This window comes from Sus scrofa, chromosome 9 (genome assembly GCF_000003025.6).
Source record: "Sus scrofa isolate TJ Tabasco breed Duroc chromosome 9, Sscrofa11.1, whole genome shotgun sequence".
In the NCBI taxonomy this organism is placed as follows: Eukaryota; Metazoa; Chordata; class Mammalia; order Artiodactyla; family Suidae; genus Sus; species Sus scrofa.
This window is the reverse complement of record NC_010451.4, coordinates 44840056-44857656: the sequence shown is the minus strand read 5'-3', so window position 1 is coordinate 44857656 and position 17601 is coordinate 44840056. Positions and strand designations below refer to the sequence as shown.

The 17601-nt window shown below is 53.2% G+C and overlaps 1 protein-coding gene across 1 annotated transcript in view; it reads left to right on the top strand.

The window, feature by feature from the left end:
- DSCAML1 (DS cell adhesion molecule like 1) overlaps positions 1 to 17601 on the top strand; it is a 368115-nt gene that overhangs the window by 295600 nt on the left and 54914 nt on the right. Inside the window, 1 exon segment of the mRNA XM_021062901.1 lies at positions 17319 to 17518. Coding sequence (XP_020918560.1) covers positions 17319 to 17518 — 200 coding nt within the window.

Sequence of the window (17601 nt, the reverse complement as noted above, 5' to 3'; positions counted from 1 at the left end):
TAAGCCCCACTTTCCTCCCCTGTAAGCTTGGAACTGTAGTGCGTTTTCACTCATTGGTAAGATTCAAGTGAGGCACACACTTACCATGATTAACACAGTACTTGGCACCCAAGACACATTCAATAGTCACTAGCAATCCTTAGTTTTCGGTGCTGAAAAATCTAGTGATGGGTAAAGTGGAGCTGCTCTTCTCAGGGAATTTAGAGTCTTGCAGAGATATAGACACACACCCCCATAGAACTATAATACACAAAGCAATAAGTGCCTTAAAAGGCTACAAACAAGGTGATAGAGAGAGAACCAGGGATGGAGTGATCCATTTTAATTTGGGGGACCAATAAGGGCATGTCCAGAAGAGTTCCACAAAAGCCGTGATGGCTCAGTAGGACTTGAAGGCTGAGAAGGACTCTCAAGAACCAATAGGAGCAAAGGTCATTCCAGGATAGGAAAGTGAAGCAAGAGCGGGGAGGCAGGCAAGTCCACGCACACCATCAAATGAGGTGGAAACTTGGGGTGACGGGGGGAGAGTAGGGAGGATGGACAGGAAACATGTGTGAGGTGTTCGTGGGCTGTGGAAGCTACATGTTTTCTTTCCGTGCAGTGTTGACTCCATATCAAGCACCAAAGCAGAGTTCCAGGAGCCCAGGGGTCTGGGGGGATTGGGATTCCAGAGCTGGCTCTTGGAGAATTGCCATCTAGAACCTTTCCTCAAGGCCCCAGATTTCTAGGAGTTTGCTGGGGAAAGCAAAAAGCTCTCCTGATCCCTGGACACCCTTATTGGCAACCATCCAGGCCCTGAGTCCCAGGGAGTGAGTGGTGCTGAGCCCGTGAGCACCGCCCTTCCACTTGCACAGCACAGCACTTGACAGTTTCCGAAGCTCACACCTTGCCTGAGGTTGGCAGGCAATAGTTCCTTCCCGGGAAGGGAAGGTATTAGACCAAGATCGTGGGGTGATACAGTCCTAGTTGAGACAGGAACTTGCGTCTGTGGGTTCATGGTTTGGTAGAGAGAGCACAGACCAAGAGACAAATGACCAGATGCCAGTCCCAGCTCCATGACTCACAGGCTTCATAGCTTCGAGCCATCCCTTCCCCTCTCTGGGCCTCGGTTTCCTCATCTGTACAGTCAGAGGCCTGGACTAGAATCTAGTCATAGCTAATCCCCGGTGTGTGCCAGCTCAGACAGGCTATGAGTCTAGCTGCGTTCATGGTCCTTTCAGACTGCCTCCTAGAACTTGGTTGAAAAATAAAGGTAGGGAGTTCCCGTCGTGGCTCAGTGGTAAACAAATCCGACTAGGAACCATGAGGTGCGGGTTCGATCCCTGGCCTTGCCCAGTGGGTTGATGATCCGGCGTTGCCGTGAGCTGTGGTGTAGGTTGCAGATGCGGCTCGGATCCTGAGTTGCTGTGGCTCTGGTATAGGCTGGCAGCTACAGTTCGTCCGATTAGACCCCTAGCCTGGGAACCTCCATATGCCGCAGGAACGGCCCTAGAAAAGGCAAAAAGACGGGAAAAAAAAAAAGAAGAAGAAGAAGAAAGAAAAAGAAAGGTAATTAAGAAAATACTACGTCTGCAGAGCTACCTTTTATCTCCCTTTTAAAATGTAAAATAAAAAAGGGAGATAATGTCCAAAAGGAAGAGGAGGCAATCCCCCTCCCATTGACACACGGGGGACAAAAATAAGCATCTCCAAAGAGAATGCTTCACCCTGAGGCAGGTACCAAGGCAGGCCGCTTAGCCCGGGGTGCAAGGGGCTGCTGTGTTTGATGCCACCACTGTCTGGGACTCTGCAGCCCCCTGGTGCCCCAGGTTACCTGATTAGACAGGTCCTGTCACGTTCCCCAGACTCTCCTCTGCCCTGTGATGGCTCCAGCGATGCAGCCAAGGCAAAGCCCAAGGCCAATTAAACCCATAAGGGCTCTTTGTTTGGTCTGAGTTTTGATTTGTTTGTTTAGCAAAATGTCAGACCAATTAAAGCCAGATCCAGGAGCCCTCCAGAGCACACAGGCAACTGCAGAGTCACAGATTTCAAGAGGGAGGAGAGGAGGAGCCCAGTGGGATTGGAGGAAGGGGGTTCACCCTGGTGGACGGAAGCCTGGGGCCTGGGTGGACCAGGTCACCTGCCAGCGGTGGGCCACTGGGGCAGAGGTCAGGATGCGGAGGCTTGCAATGACAACTGTGAATCCCAGGACCTGAGATGGTCCTGATTTCAAATTTGCCCAAAGGAAACTCCTCCATGTCGCGCAGAAGCAGCACCTCCCTCAGACCCAGTGACTGGGGCTCCTGCTCTGGGGGTCCTCTTCTGCCCTCCTCAACGCCCACCCTTCCCACAGGGCAAGACCATGACCTGCGGCCCAGAGCCCACAGCTCCCTTTCTAAGCCACGCTCTGGACCCCGGGAATTCCCTGCCCCGATGCCCTGAGCCAATTTCTAGGGCTTGTTAGGGCATCTTCCCCAGTCTGTCTAGCCAAGGACACTGCCACCAGTGTGACCTCGAGACCTGAGGGGTGGCTGTTTGCAGGGTGTCAAGAGAGAGTGGGATGCGTAGACAGGGACGTCTACACTCAGATTCCTAACCCCTCTCAGCACACATGGGAAAACAGAGGCTCTGAGAGGCCCAGAAAAGTCACAATCTTTTGCACCTTTCCCTCAGCCCTAAGATACTAACAGAGCTCAACAAGTGGGCGACATTCCACTTTGCCAGTGGAGACCTGGCAGGGCCCATCTTCTCAGCACCAGAACCTGCCTTGCTGAAGCTGGTGCCTTTGGTGATTCAGGGTTTCATAGAAAAACTAAGTCTGAAACCAAGAACCATGGAGATTGTACTGACCTCCAGAGGCCAACATTGGAGCAAAGCTATGTCACAATTCAAACTTAGCCCTTGAAGGGACTTTGTACCAAGGTTTTAAGAAAAAACAGTCTCCATGGGAAACCATCCCCCCACCCAGCTCCTACCCCCAACCCCCGTCATCATCATCTCAGGTCCCCTGAGAGCAGGAGAGATTTTAATGAAGGGATGAGAGGAATAAACCTGCCTATGCAACCTCCATTCTCAGTTTGGGGGAGTTCCCTGGTGGTCTAGGGATTAGGATTCCACACTTTGGCCACAGCAGCCCGGGTTCTGGGAACCGAGATCCCACATCAGGCCACTTCATGCCACAGCCAAAAAAAAGAGAGAGAGAAAGAGCCTGTCCCAAGCTCTCATCTGGGCCCTTATGTCCTTAGAGGCTTTGGCAGTGGTGGCACAAAGCACATCACCACCATTGCACCCTCAGCCTCTAGGTCAGTCCCAGTGACTGTGAGCAGAGAAGGGCTTCCAGATGGATCTGAGCTCCAAGGTATCATCCAGGGTTTGTCCTGCTTTCAGCTCCAGCGGGTCTGGATATTAACGACAAAATTACACTCATCATACTTACCAACCAAGGAAAAGGTGCCAGTGATTTTGAGACACAAGGAAGTCAGGGCTGTCTCCAGGTGCCACAGTTGACTAGATAAGAAAATGCAGACAGGAGTTCCCTGGTGGCTCAGTGGGTTAAGGACCCAGTGTTGTCCCTGCAGTGGCTTGGGTCACTGCTGTGGTGTAGGTTCGATCCCTGGCCCAGAAACTTCCACGTGCTGTAGGTGCGGCCAAAAAAAAATAGAAAGAAAATGAAGACAGGCCAAGAGCTAAATTAGAGCCTCCAGACCCTGCCCTAAGCAGAGAGCCCAGAACTGCACCCTCAGGCACAGTCAAAGCCCCTCTGCATGGTCGGGGTAGATAAATTGCTGGATCAGTCAAGCCACAGCCATGTACTTACCGAAGCCCCCCTGAATGGTCGGGGTAGAGAAATTGCTGGATCAGTCAAGCCATAGCCATGTACTTCCCGAAGCCCCCCTGCGTGCCCAGCTTGGTCTGAAAGAGAGAGAGAAGTTTAAGTCACCATCCCTGCCCTTAGGGGGCTTATAAATTAGTGAGGAAGCTGGAACTAACCATCAGGAGATCCCACACTAAAAGGTCTGGCGCTACACGTGCCAGGGTTGGGTTTGAGAAAGTGAAAGCCAGTGTGGACAGATGAGGTCAGACAGAGCTTTCTGGAGGCATGGGACTTGGGTGGAGCCTTGGAACAGGTAGTGCTTGGATAGGCGAAGGGGAGAAAGGAGGGCAGGCGGGGGGAGGGCACAGCAGGAGCCACGACACCATGGGAAGTGGCAGCAATGAGGGCGTCCACTGGCAGGGCTGGGGGATGGAGCGTGCGTGGCATCCAGGTCTGGTGGTGATACTCGGATCTTGAGCAGTGAATGGAGAGAAACAGGGAGCCTAAGTGTCGTTGAGAAGGAACAGGTGCCTCCTAGGATGACGGACTGGCCAAAAGGACCTGGGAGAGTCAAGGGCTAGAGGTTGAGGATTAGTATGATGCTGCCACCAATACAAATGAGTGGGTGGGAGGGGTGCGATGGCACGCTTGCTTTGGCCATGTCAAGGTGGTGGTGCTGGGGTGCCTGGGGAAGCCGGGCACTGGCTGACTTTCCGCCAGGATTCCTACCCAGAACAGCGTGCTGGACCCAAGGACCCTACAGCCCCCACCTCACTGAGGTGTCTTACAAGGTACTGTGCCACTAACAGCTGTCCTTTCCTGGGCCAGAAAGGATAAGTCTGGTGGGCTTCCCCCAGAAGCCCAGGCTGCCTCCCCATCCCTGCCCAGCCTCAGGACCCCAGGTTCCCACCTACAGGGACTTAAGCCCTGGCAAAACTGCGGTTCTGAGGAACGTTTTCTCCTGCTCATGTTGCTCCTGCCCAGCCTGCCACTGTCCATTCATTAGGCTGTGGTCATGGAGTGCCCGTCCCAGGGCCAGGTGCTGGGGTGGGAGGTGGGGGCCGGGTAGGTGGCCCGGGCACACTCCTGCTGGGGCATCACTGGGTGGCCTCCTCACAGAGCAGGAAGAGCAAAGCTCACAACCTCCGTCCTCAGGAAGCCCCCTCCGGCTCCATGGGGACAGGTTGTGGCTGTCTTCCTGGGCATCTGTCACCCACTGGAACCTTGTAGTAGTTTCCTACAACAAAGTGCCACAAACTGGGTGGCTTAGAAGAACAGAATTGTATTCTTTCGTGGTTCTGAGAGGCCAGAAATCCCAAATCAAGGTGCCAGCAGGGCTGGTCTCTCTCGGCAGGAACTAAGGGAACAAGTTTCTCTTGCCTCTTCTGGTGGCTGCCAGCTATCGTTGGCATCCCTCGGATTGTACAGGCGTCACTCCCGGCCCTGCCTCCAGCTCACGTGGCATTCTCCCTGTGCATCCTCACACACCCGCCTCCCCTCCTCTCTCATCAGGGCACCAATCATCCCGGACTAGGGGCCCATCCTCCTCCAGCAGCATTCATCTTACTGCATCTTCACAGACCCCATCTCCAAATAAGCTCACATGCATAGGTACCAGCCTCTAGGACTTGACATGTCTTTTGAGGGGAGGCAATTCAGATGCACAGCAATCCCCAAGCTCAGTGATTTATTATCCATAACGGCATGCTTTCCAGAACTCTGGAAACTGAAGTGCTCTCCTTTCTAGCATCCCGCCCTTGTCTGCATGCAACCAGCCTCCTAACCAAAACTCCCTCTTGGTCCAGAGTTGGCAAGCCCAATCTCTCCTGTGCAATAGACCCAGAGCAACTGGGTCACAAGCTGGGCCTTGGGCCGTATCTGGCCAGATGCCTGTTTTGCTGGAGCCCAGCCACGCCCAGTCTTCATAGTCTATTGTCCTTGGCTTCTTTCACACTTCATCCACAGAGTTGGTCTTTGAAATAGAGACCTACGGCCAGCAAAACCTGAGAGAAGTACTATTCAGTCCTTTACAGGAAACGTTTGCTGACCCCAGCTCTAGGGTGTTCACAGCAATGACCCTGAAACACTACCTTCCTAGTAATTAAAGAAAGAGGGTGTCGTCTCCTTTTGTCTCCAAAAGGATTCCGATGTTTAGGGTCACTTCTGAGTTGAGTGTTCTCTCATCTCTAAGACTGGAATAAAAATACTTCCCACATCCTAAGGTTGGCAGGGGGTGGATTTAATAAAATAATCCATGTAAAGCATTAACCAGGGTGCATGACCCATAATAAGCATTCGATAAACATTGGCTATTTTCATTATAACCATCATTTTTCTGATATTCTGGGGAGAGTAGAAGACTAGAGGCAGGGGAGACAGGTCCCACCCTCCCAGGAGAATTCTACTCTTCCCCCCACCACCTCCCACCCTCCCCCCCCACCCCCGGCCCTGCGCTTGTTCTCCTTAGCAAGCAGCCACGAGAGGGACTGACTGATCCATTTCACAGTTGGAGAAAGCAGGGCCAGGTGAGATTGAGGGTCCCAGCTGGGCCCACCGTGCAGCAGAAACAGGGCTGCAGCCCACATCTCAAAGGCCCCACCATTCTCCATCACCTGCCCCCAACCCCCTTCACACACACACACTGTTTGCCAGTCCAGCTCCCCAAGTTCAGGGGCAGTGGACCGCTAGGGTCCCTGGGCCCCCAGCTCCCCCAGCACCTCCCTGCCAGCTCTCAGAGCCGAGGCTGATTGCTTCCATGCAATTTGAATTAATCTCATGCTTCAGGTGGAGCTTGGCTAATCAGGGGAGACAAGAAGCCGAAGTGGATGCAATCAAATTAACAACGCTAGGCCCTGGCTCTTTAAGAAGGAAAAAAACAAAGCAGGCACCAGAAGGCACCCCCCCACCACCACCACCAGCCCTTCCCAGGGGAAGCCTGGAGCGGCTGCCAGGGCTGAGTGCAAAGAACTTCTCCCACCCGCCCTGCCCCGCCCCAGGGCCGACCACCCCATGTGCCAACAATGCCCCTTTGTGGCAGCTTATCTCACACCGCCAAGCAGGGCTGCGGTTCTTGTCAGGATCTTGTTAACAAGGAGCAGAGACACAGCCTTTGGGGGTGGGGTTGGGGGGGGTGGGGGAGCCCACCTCGAGTGAGTGCGTGTAATCCTTTCAGAAACAAAAGGAGATGAAAGCCTCTGAGCCAAGAGGCTCCCTTCTCCCTGGCTAGGTGGGTGTGCAAAGCTCTCTAGAACCTTCGGGGCATGGGCTGTCCCCTGGAAAAGCCTCTTCCAAAAGGCAAGGAGGAGGCCATCCAGAAAAGCATGTTAGCATGCCGGAGAGAGTTTCCTTTTTACAAGTAGCTCTACAAGACTCCTAGAGAGATCTCAGCTAGACTCTCAGAAGGACTTCCTGAGACAGTCAAGTTCCCTCCTCAGGTCGGTGAAGAATACTGCGCCTTTGCGGCCCTTCTTCCAACCTTATTGGCTTTGAGACCATCCTGCCTGAGGCAGCGGAAGGACCAGAGGGGCATCCACTACAGTGGGGGGTGGCAGAGGTGGGGTACCTTCCCTCAGACCCTGTGAGAAGTGTCTCAACCCCCTCCCTCAGGCCACCCAACTAGAAAAGCAGAGCAGCCCTAACCCCTTGGTGTCCAGGTTCCCAGGCCAGTCGGCTTTGCCCCAGATCTGGCTGCATTTCTCTTCAGGGAAGCTGAGCTCTGTGCACCCCCACTCTGCCCCCACCACTGCCCTTCCCTAACCAGTGTCACATCATGGGTCAAAGCACAGGTGCCCTGGATTCCAGCTCTGTCACTGGCTAGCCTTGGACAATTTATTTCTCTGAGCCTCGGCTTCCATGTCTATAAACTAGGATTGAAAATAAGGTTATTGTGAGGATAAAATGAGTGAATTCATGTAAAGCCATGCAGAGTAGTGCCCAGCCCCCGGGAACGTAAACTCCGAGAATTATTATATCCTCACGCCCACGAATGGGGTTAAGAAGTGCCCCAAGCTTCCTTCTGGGATGCAGCATTCCACCCCTTTCACATTTGATCGGGCCTCGAACAACAGCTTGTGGCTTTCCCCTGCTCTTCCTTCCACATCCTCCTTCCCACACGCACTGCTCCTCTCCCTCGGGTATTCGGGACAGTCTACCCTCCCTGGTGACGCGGGACTGTCAGAAACACCAGCTGAGCTCCAATCACCAGGCAGAAGAGAGGGAGGGCGACAGAGGCAGAGAAGGCCCGACTCACACTCTCCCCCCCCCCGCCCCCCCCGGTCAACTCCTGCCCCAGCCCCAGCCCACCCTGGACTGGCCTCCTGGCCCCACTGGTCCAGCCCTGCTCCAGTTTTCAGCCTCCTCCTCCTGCATCCCCACCCCTGCCATGACTCATCCACACCCAGTCATTCCCACCCAGTTTCCCACTCCTGGGACAAAGCCCAAGATGGGAGAAGGATCCACTGGGCAGAGGGAGAAGGCTGGATGGAACCAGAGGAAAGGGTGTGGGTGAATTGTCAGGGACTTGGGGCTCTATCTTCCTGCCACTCACCAGCTGTGTGACTTCAGACAAACAACTTAGCCTCTCTGAGCCTCCTTTTCATCACCAGTACTCTGGGGACTAAAATCCCCAGGCCACCTCCTTAACAGAATGAAGCTCCTGATAAAGGATGCTCCAGTGCTCTGCAGACTGCAAGGAGCAGCCCACCCCAGCTTCTGGGTGGGACCCCAGAGAACGGGGAGCTGGAGGGGCAAGGGAAGGGCCGCTTTCAAGAAGATGCAGTTTATAAACCCCGTACCAGGGTCTCGGGGCCCTAGGACTCCATCCCAAGCCCAGGGGCTAGTCAGAAAGTCTGTGGATGCTGGGGGTGAGTGAGGAAGCAGAGCTGTCTCGTGGTGTTTTAAAAATCTATCAGCCTCTCACATCAAATTAAAATGTAAATAGCAGCTGGTCCGGGCAGGACCTGGGGGTGACAGGAGCCGGCCTGCGAGTAATTTCACAGACGGGAACCGGTTGCATCGGATTCTGACAACTGTCTCGTTTCTGAAATCGATTTCCTCTCCCCTCGCCTTGCTGCCCCAGGAAGGCCCTGGAACGAGGGCGGGGGTGGGTCCGAGGTGGCCGGTGCCTTTCTCTGCCTATAAGGCCCCCTCAGATCCAGGAGGCAAAAATCTGGGAATCCTGCAGGGCTGTAAGGCCATGGCCTGAGCGCCAGGGGCCCAGCAAGGCTCCTTGCTGCCCTAGAGTGAGTCTAACTGGACCGGGCAGGCTGCCCCCGGGGTAACCAGGGCGGGTGGGGAGAGCAGGAGAGGCACCCAGTGCATGGGAGCCTGGCTTCTTTCCACAAACACATGCTCAGTCCTGAACAGGAATGCTTCTACCCTGGAGTCTCACGTCAGAGACAAGGCCAGGGCAGTGTGACACGTGCCCTGCAGGGACGCTTGATGCCCAGAGGAGGGGTAACTGCAGTGACATGGGGTGTCAGGGAAGGGCCCTGGGAGTCATCGGGAAGCCCCTTTGCCTTCTACCAGGGTTTGCCCCAGCTTGGCCATGTGCAGGACTGGCACTATACTGGCACCGGGGTTGTAAAGCTATGAATGAGACTGGCCCAGCTCACCCCAGAACCTTCCGCAGGACCCCAGGGAAGAGCCCACACTCCCCACCTAAAGGGGCTGTGTCGGGAGGAGCTAGGTATTAAGGGACATCTCATCTACTTGGGTCTCCTTGATGCCCTTAAGCTGAGCCCCTCCCTGTCCCCAAGTCCCCAGAGAATCTCCCACTGCACCCCTCTTTGTAAAAAGAAATTAGGTTTCCCTGGCTGCTAATTGAATTACACTGCGGAAAGCAGAGAAGTTGTATCTCATTAAAGCCTCCTGTGTCCTACTCCAGCACTGTGTTGCCTTTGTGGCTGCAATTAGCACTTGTCACTCAGAACTCAGCCCTGTGCATGCAACCCCCCACACACAGACACCCCCGCCCCCCAGCTCTCCTGCCTGGGTCCCTAAAGCTGAGGTCCCTGATGCCAACCCGAGGAGTGACCTCCTGAGATAGCCCACTAGAGAGAAGTCACAGGGTTTTGGTGTCAGCCAAGTTCTGTTTCCCAAAGCCAGGAACTGTGTATGTGTGGCAGACAGACAGACAGCAAGAGGTGGCCAGGCCCTGCAACTACAGTACAATAGGCTTAAAGAGGGAAGAACTGCCTTCTGGAAGCCTCGATTTCCCCATTTGAAAAGTGGGGAGGGTAAGACTTATTTCTCATGGTTGTTGTTGGGGGAGGCCAGTGAGCAATGAACCAAGAGGCCAGAGCCTCCAGCGGATTGCCTGCTCCATCAGGGACGTTGCAGGCACAGGGAGGCCGTGGTGCTTAGTCAAGAAATACACTGGGGAGTTCCCGTCGTGGATCAGCTGTAACAAACCTGACTATATCTGTGAGGACACAGGTTCGATCCCTGGCTTTACTCAGTGGGTTAAGGATCTGGTATTGTGGTGAGCTGTGGTGTAGGTCGCAGACGCCGCTTGGATCTGGTGTTGCTGTGGCTGTGGCATAGGCTGGCAGCTGTAGCTTCTATTCGACCCCTAGCCTGGGAACCTCCATATGCCATGGGAGCGGCCCTAGAAAAGGCAAAAAAAAAAAAAGAAAGAAAGAAAGACATTGGGGCCGGGCTTTGGGGCTGGGGAATGATGATAGCAGTACTGACCCGCCGTGATGCAAGCTACGTTGAGTTCTAGGCTCGTGGCTCCTGGGATCTGCCGAGTAAAAGGTAACCATAAAGAGGTGTGTGTGTTTGTGTGTGTGTGTGTGTGTGTGTGTGTGGTGTAGAGGGAGGGTGCACGTGTGTCACGCAGGGCTGTGGGTAGATATGTGTTAAAACAGTCACAGGGTATTGACACGCATCGACAATTGCATCAGATTACATGTATGTGACACCACGTGTGAATTAACGGTAAGGGTGTCAGAGTGTAGGCTGGAAGGGTGACTGCTTGTGACTGTCGGGGTGTGTTTTTGACCTTGCCTCTGTGTGGTGTGTGTATCTGCTCCTACAGGTGACTGCACACAAACATCTCACTAGGGAACCCTTGGGGGTCTGTCCTCAGCCCAGAAAGCACTCTGGGACACAGCCGGCTCCCAGTGCAGTGAGGGTTCAGTGGAGCAGAGAGACCTTGCGGTCCAGAGCAAGAGGGAAGGGGGAGCTGGTGGGAAGAGGAGAGCAGATCGGGTGGGGCCCCTGCTCCCTGGGCTCGGCTCTGTTAGGAGACTGCCTGGTTAAGTACTGCAGCCAGGAGGTCGTAGGAACCCAGCTTGCGGACACAGGAGGACACAAGAACCCTTGGCAGCTAGGACAGCGCCTGGGGGAGAGGCGCAATGGCAGAGCCCTCTGCTCTGGTGTTGGCAGGAAGACTGCGTAGGGCAAAGAATAAGGAGGAAGCAGACCTTCAGCTTCTTGCCCAGGACGAGGGCTGAAGACCCCCTCGCACAAGAAGAGTATGTTCAATCACACGGTCACCTCTGTAACAAGATTCCCAGACCATCCTTCCCTTTCTCCTGAGACCCGAGGGCACCCAAGACATGGGCCTCTATCCAGGCTTGCTGGAACCTTCTCTGTGCTTCCCAGGCTGTCTAGTGCAGGGAGCTCCCTGCCTCCACAGCAGCCCTTTCCCTAAGCAGCAAAAGCTATTAGAAAATTCCTTCTCAGGCCAAATAGGAGGTCTGCTTTCCCCTTTGTGAAGAGCTCTTGTGCCTTGTCCCCGACCCCCACCCCCTGCAAGTTACATACTCCCAGTTTCCAGCCACCCTTCAAATGGCATGGATTTAAGTCCATCCGTCTTCCTGGTTGCACTCCAGCTTGTCAGTGTCCTCCATCAAGTAGAGAGCCTGGGAGTTCTCATTGTGGCTCAGTGATTAATGAATCTGACTAGCATCCATGAGGATGCAGGTTCAATCCCTGGCTTCGCTCAGTGGGTTGAGGATCCTGTGTTGCCGTGAGCTGTGGTGTAGGTCGCAGGCGAGGATCGGATCTGACGTGGCTGTGGCTGTGGTGTAGGCTGACGGCTACAGCTCCGATTGGACCCCTAGCCCGGAACTTCCACATGCCGCGAGTGCGGCCCTAAAAAGAAAAAAAAAAAAAGTGGAGAGCCTGGAACAAAGGGGATGCTTCACGAGTCATCTGGAGCTTGTCTTTCTAAGTCCTAAAGACCTGGGCAGTGGTTCTCCCGGCATCACCTCACCTTCCACCATTAGTGTTAGATCTTCATGTGTTACATATTGCCTCTCCCATCTGCCCACTCTTAAGAGGTGTTGCTGTTTATTCGTGTGACCAGGGACAAGCCATTTCCCTGTGTGGCCTCTTCTTGGTTTGTAAAGGTAGGATCTCTGTAGGTGAGCTATACCATGCCCTTCAATAGAAACAAAACGCAAGCTGCATGCATAATTGACAATCTTTCAGAAGTTCCCTGGTGGCTAGAAGTTGAGATTCCATGTCCTCACTGCTCTGGCTGGGGTTTGATCCCTGGCCCAGGGATTTCCACATGCTGGGGGCACAGCCAAAAAAAAAAATTAAAATCTTCCAGTTGTCACATGTTCAAAAAGGTTAAAGAGACGGGTGAAGTTCACTGTCATAGTATGCTTTATGTAATCCAGTATATCTAAAATATTAACATATAATCAACATAAAATTATTAGCTATTTTACATTCTCTTTTTTTTTCTTCCTATGGTTTTGAAATCCAGCGTGTACATTACACTCAGCACATCTCACTTTGGACTGGCCACATTTCCAGTGGCCAATAGCCACGTGTGGCTTGTGACTACTACACTGAGCATTATCTGGGCTCTGCAATTCTAGGATTCTGCGATCCTATAAAATAGCTGGCCAGTAACATCTTAAGGTGTCTCTGTTTTTTGGTTTTTTTAAGGGCAACACCTAAAGAGTATGTAAGTGCCCAGGCTAGGGAATCAGAGCTGCAGCTGCCAGTCTACACCACAACCACAGCAATGCCAGATCCAAGCCATGTCTGCAACCTACACCACAGCTCACCACAACAGAGCAGGGCCAGGGATCAAACCCACATCCTCATGGATACTAGGTGTGTTCACTACCGCTGAGCCGCAACAGGAACGCCCCAGGGTATGTGTGCATTTATCTGACGCTTTTCCTGGAACAGGAGAGGGACATGAGACCCTTGGGGTGGGAATAATATCCAGGTTTCTTGAGATGCTGCTATATGGCAGGCACTTTGCATATACGGATTCTGCAGGGTCAGTAGCCAGGTGTTCGCATCACAGATGGTAAACCTGAGGCTTGAAGTTAAGTAGCCTGTATTAAAGACCACATAGTGGGTAGAAACACATCTGTCTGGTCCCCAAGCTCCTCAAGCTGGGTGGGGTCCACAGAAGCAGTCTCCTCTTCCTTACAGATGGGCTTCCCTGAACTGACCCTGAGCCGTAAGGCTGTGAGGAGAACATTGGGTTATGCTACATGGTGCTCGTTGCCATGGCGATGGTGAAGGGAGCCCACCCCTGGCCCCAGATGTGGTTATCACTCAGGGCTGACAGACCAGTTGGGCTCTTGGAGCCCTGTTGTCTCTGGTTGTCCCCAAGTCTGTCTCTTTGAACAAACCTAACTGGGGGAATTCTGTTGTGGCTCAGTGGGTTAAGAACCCAATATATTGCCTGTGAGGATGAGGGCTCAATCCCTGGCCTCGCTTAGTGAGTTAAGGATCTGGTGCTGCCGTGGCTGTGGCATAGGCCAGAAGCTGCAGCTCTGATTCCACCCCTAGCCTGGGAACTTCCATATGCCGCAGGTGTGGTATTAAAAAGAAAACAAAAAACGAAAGAAGTAAAAAAAAAAACCTTATTAGGAAGATCCATGAGGTGGGACTGGTATGTATGGATGCCCAGGTTGTGCACTGCTCACAGGAACATAGCTTAACAGGCAAGTGTAATCTGGAACCCAGTCCCTGCTCCACTGGCCAAGCCTCTGGGCAGGCTGGTGCCACCCTATCTGGAGAGAAAAACAGGGATGGCCTCCACGTTTCTTGTTCTGGTGCAGAGCCTTGAACTCCTACCAAAGGAAAAAAGGCTCTTCCTTTCTCCTCCCTTCCTCAGACCTCTGACCTATGCTAAGGCTTGACTCTCACACACACACCTCAGCATGAATATCCTCCAGCTCCTCTGTGGCTTCAGCAGCAGCTCTCAGGAGCAAGGACTCCTCTTCCTCCAGGAAGGCCTCAGGGCTCAGGCCATCCAGGGCTGCCAAGTCCCAGTCTCTGACCATTCACGCTGAAACAGCCCCCGTGCCCCTCTCCCCCACCCCTGCGTTTCAATCATCCAGGAAAGATGGAGGCTTCTGCAATGCAAGGCCCGACTTGTCGATGTAAAAATCTTACTCTCTATTCCACCCAGGTTTATACGAGTGAATTATGCAAATCTTTGATGGAAAAATATTCCTGCGCACATCCTTGAGAGTGTAAAACCTTAGTCAATAATTCATACTCGCATGTCTCTGACTGCAGGCTTTTTCTTCATTATAACTTGCACCTCGTTATTTGTCTTTCGCATTTTATTGTATATCCTGGTGTAATGCCATGCATTATAAAATTTATCTGCTTCATTATTTGATGAGCCCCGGCTGGGGATTGTGCTGAGACGCTGGTGCAGGGGCCGGGGGCCGTGGCTGCCCTCAGGATCGAGTTCCACATGACAGAAGGCAGAGGAGGTGGCTGGCAGCATGGTGACTTGGGGATGCCACAAATCACCCTTCATCCCCCACACCTGTTCCAGATAGCTCGTCACCCACTGACTGACATCTCAGGTGGCAGTATTAGAGCTCCATGCCTGCCTTCCTTTCTCCAAGGGCTTATTTGTCCTTAGAAGTCAGATGACCCTGGAGAGTTGGCTGGGAAGAATATTGCCTGAGTAGGTGTTTAAATCTGGAGCAGGGAGAAATCCTAGGATGCTAGGAGGGAAAGGAAGGGGAGTGGAGCAGGGCAGAGGTGTCCCAGAGAGGAGCCGCAGGGGTGGGGGGTGTAAAGAGAGAGAAGGTGGAGTGTCCTCCTGTCCCATCGCCCAAGCAGGGTGGGGTGGGAATGCCCTCTGATTCTTGCAGCCAACCACAGCGCCCCCTAATGCATGCACTCCAGCATGGCTGTAGCATCCACAGAAGACAAGTGTTCTGGGGACCTGGACTCTGAAGAGACAAGATTTTCCAGGAGGGTGGTGAGGAAAAGGCAAAGACAAGGACAGTCCTCCAGGGAGTTCCTGGTGCATCTGCAGGTTAAGGATCCGGCATTGTCACTGCTGTGGTATAGGTTCAATCCCTAGCCCGGGAACTTTTGTATGTCTGGGGCATAGGCCAAAAAAAAAGGACAGTCCTCCAGCTGTGTCAGACCTCTCACCTCTCTGGGAAGTGCCCTGCACATCGCTGCCTCTGAGCCTTTGCTCCAGTGGTTTCCACCGCCTGGAGTGCCCTTCCCGCTGTTCTCTCCATCTGTATCCTGCCGTGTCTGAGTGAGCACTTCTCCTTGCACAATAGGTAGCAATCTCTCCTGGAACTGCTGTTGTGTTGTCTGTTCTCACCATTGCAGTGAAATTCCCTGAGATCAGGTTTGTCCTGCTCACTCTTGGTTCCAGAACCCAGCATGAGGCCTGGACCTCGTAGGTGCTCAATCAATGTTTCTTAAATGGCTAGCTGATGCCTTCCCCAAACCCCCCTCAGCCAAAAAAAAAAAATTTTATTTTATTTTATTTTTTTTTTTGGTCTTTCGAGGGACGCTCTCATGGCATATGGAGGTTCCCAGGCTAGGGGTCTAACTGGAGCTGTAGCCACCGGCTTACACCACATTCACAGAAACGCGGGACCCAGGCCTCGTCTGTGACCTACAGCACAGCTCACGGCAACACCGGATCCTTAACCCACTGAGCGAGGCCGGGGATCGAACCCGCAACCTCATAGTTCCTAGTTGGATTTGTTTCTACTGCGCCATGATGGGAACTCCCGCTCAGCCAAAATTAATTTCTCCTAATACCTCTGGGAAATACTCATCAGATTTTCCTCCTTTTCATGTTGCTCGCAAGGGGGTCTACCTCTCCCTTTGCTTCCCCCTCCTCCCAGGAGGCAAGGACTGTGTCTCCCCCAAGCCTGGCACGGTGCCATGTACTGGCATAAGTGCTGGATGCGTGTATGCTGAATTGATGGAGAGGAAAAGTGGACGGGATTTCCCTGGCAGCCGAGACCGTCCTTCCCTCTGCCCTACCCTCCTGGAGCTGCTGGCCTTGGCGCTCAGGCCCAGAGGAGGGTCAGGATTGAGATGCCTCTTGTCCAGGCAGGGGGAGGGCTCTCCCAAAGGCCAGCCAGGGCCTTAGTTGTTTGATGATGATTTTCTCAGGTCAGTGGTGGGAGTCAGGGGTCGGGGGGACCTGTTGGCAAACTGAAGGATGTTAATTATGGTGCTGCTGGCCAGGGTTTTCTGTTGCATCTTGTTTGGAAGAACAGGGGAGTTTCTCAGCTATTTAAGAGGGTCCGCTGCCTAGAAGCAGGGGGTAAAGCAGCTGATGGCTGTGGAGAGAGATTGAGCCATGGACCCAAAGCAGAGCCCCAGGCGTGTAGCCTGGGGTCCACAGTCCTCCCCCCACAAAGGTCTGTGGATCCAATTCAAGGGGTCTATGGATTTGGGTGGGGGGAAAATGGCATCTTTTTCCCACTAATTTCTTTCCTTTTCTTTTTCTTTTTTTTTTTTTTTTTTTTTTTGTCATTTTTTGTCTTTTTAGGGCCACACCTGCAGCGTAAGGAGCTTCCCAGGCTAGGGGTCAAATCAGAGCTGTAGCTGCTGGCCTTCACCACGGCCACAGCAACACGGGGTCCTAGCCACATCTGCCACCTACACCACAGCTCATGGCAACACCAGATCCTTAACCCACGGAGCAAGGCCAGAGATCAAACCTGTGTCCTCATCGATACCAGTCGGGTTCGTTAATCACTGAGCCACAACGGGAACTCCTTTTTTTCACTAATTTCTAACTGAAATTTTTGTACTTCTTTCCTTTTGAACATGAGCAACAAACCACAGCAGACCAATAGGTATTCCCATAACACAGCTGGTGCAGATATCTCAAAATCATGCTCATCACTATTACGAAATTGTTCTAATACAACCCAGCACTGGATCTTATTTCATAGAGTCACAAAGAACATATATACTATACCAAAAGTTTGCTTTTGAATGTTAATGTCTATATAACCCTACTTCCTTATATCTGGTTTCCTTTGTCCTTGTATGTATATTGCTTTGCATTTTAAAGATTCTGAAAAAGGGATCCACTGAATATCAGAACCCCTGATGAAGAGACATCCTGCCGGGGTCTCGGGTGGGTTGGATAGAAAGGGGACAGGCACTGGGGTTTTCTGTATCCCCCTCTACCCCCAACAATTATTAGGGAGGGGCAGCCGGGGGCGGGGCCTCTGCGCTGGGCATGCGCGCTCCTGGGCTGGCCTCCCCCGCCTCACTGGAGCCTCCTGCCTCCTCCTCTCCCCAGTCCCCGCCATGATCACCTCCCACCCCAACACCACCATCGCCATCAAAGGCCACGCAAAGGAGCTCAACTGCACGGCGCGGGGAGAGCGACCCATCATCATCCGCTGGGAGAAGGGGGACACGGTCATCGACCCGGACCGTGTCATGCGGTATGCCATCGCCACCAAGGACAACGGCGACGAAGTTGTCTCCACGCTGAAGGTGAGCATCCACGCCCCAGCCTCAGAGGGACCCCGACTCTCAGAAGGTGGGGAGCCCACAGCCATTGTGTCTGTATCCAAAGG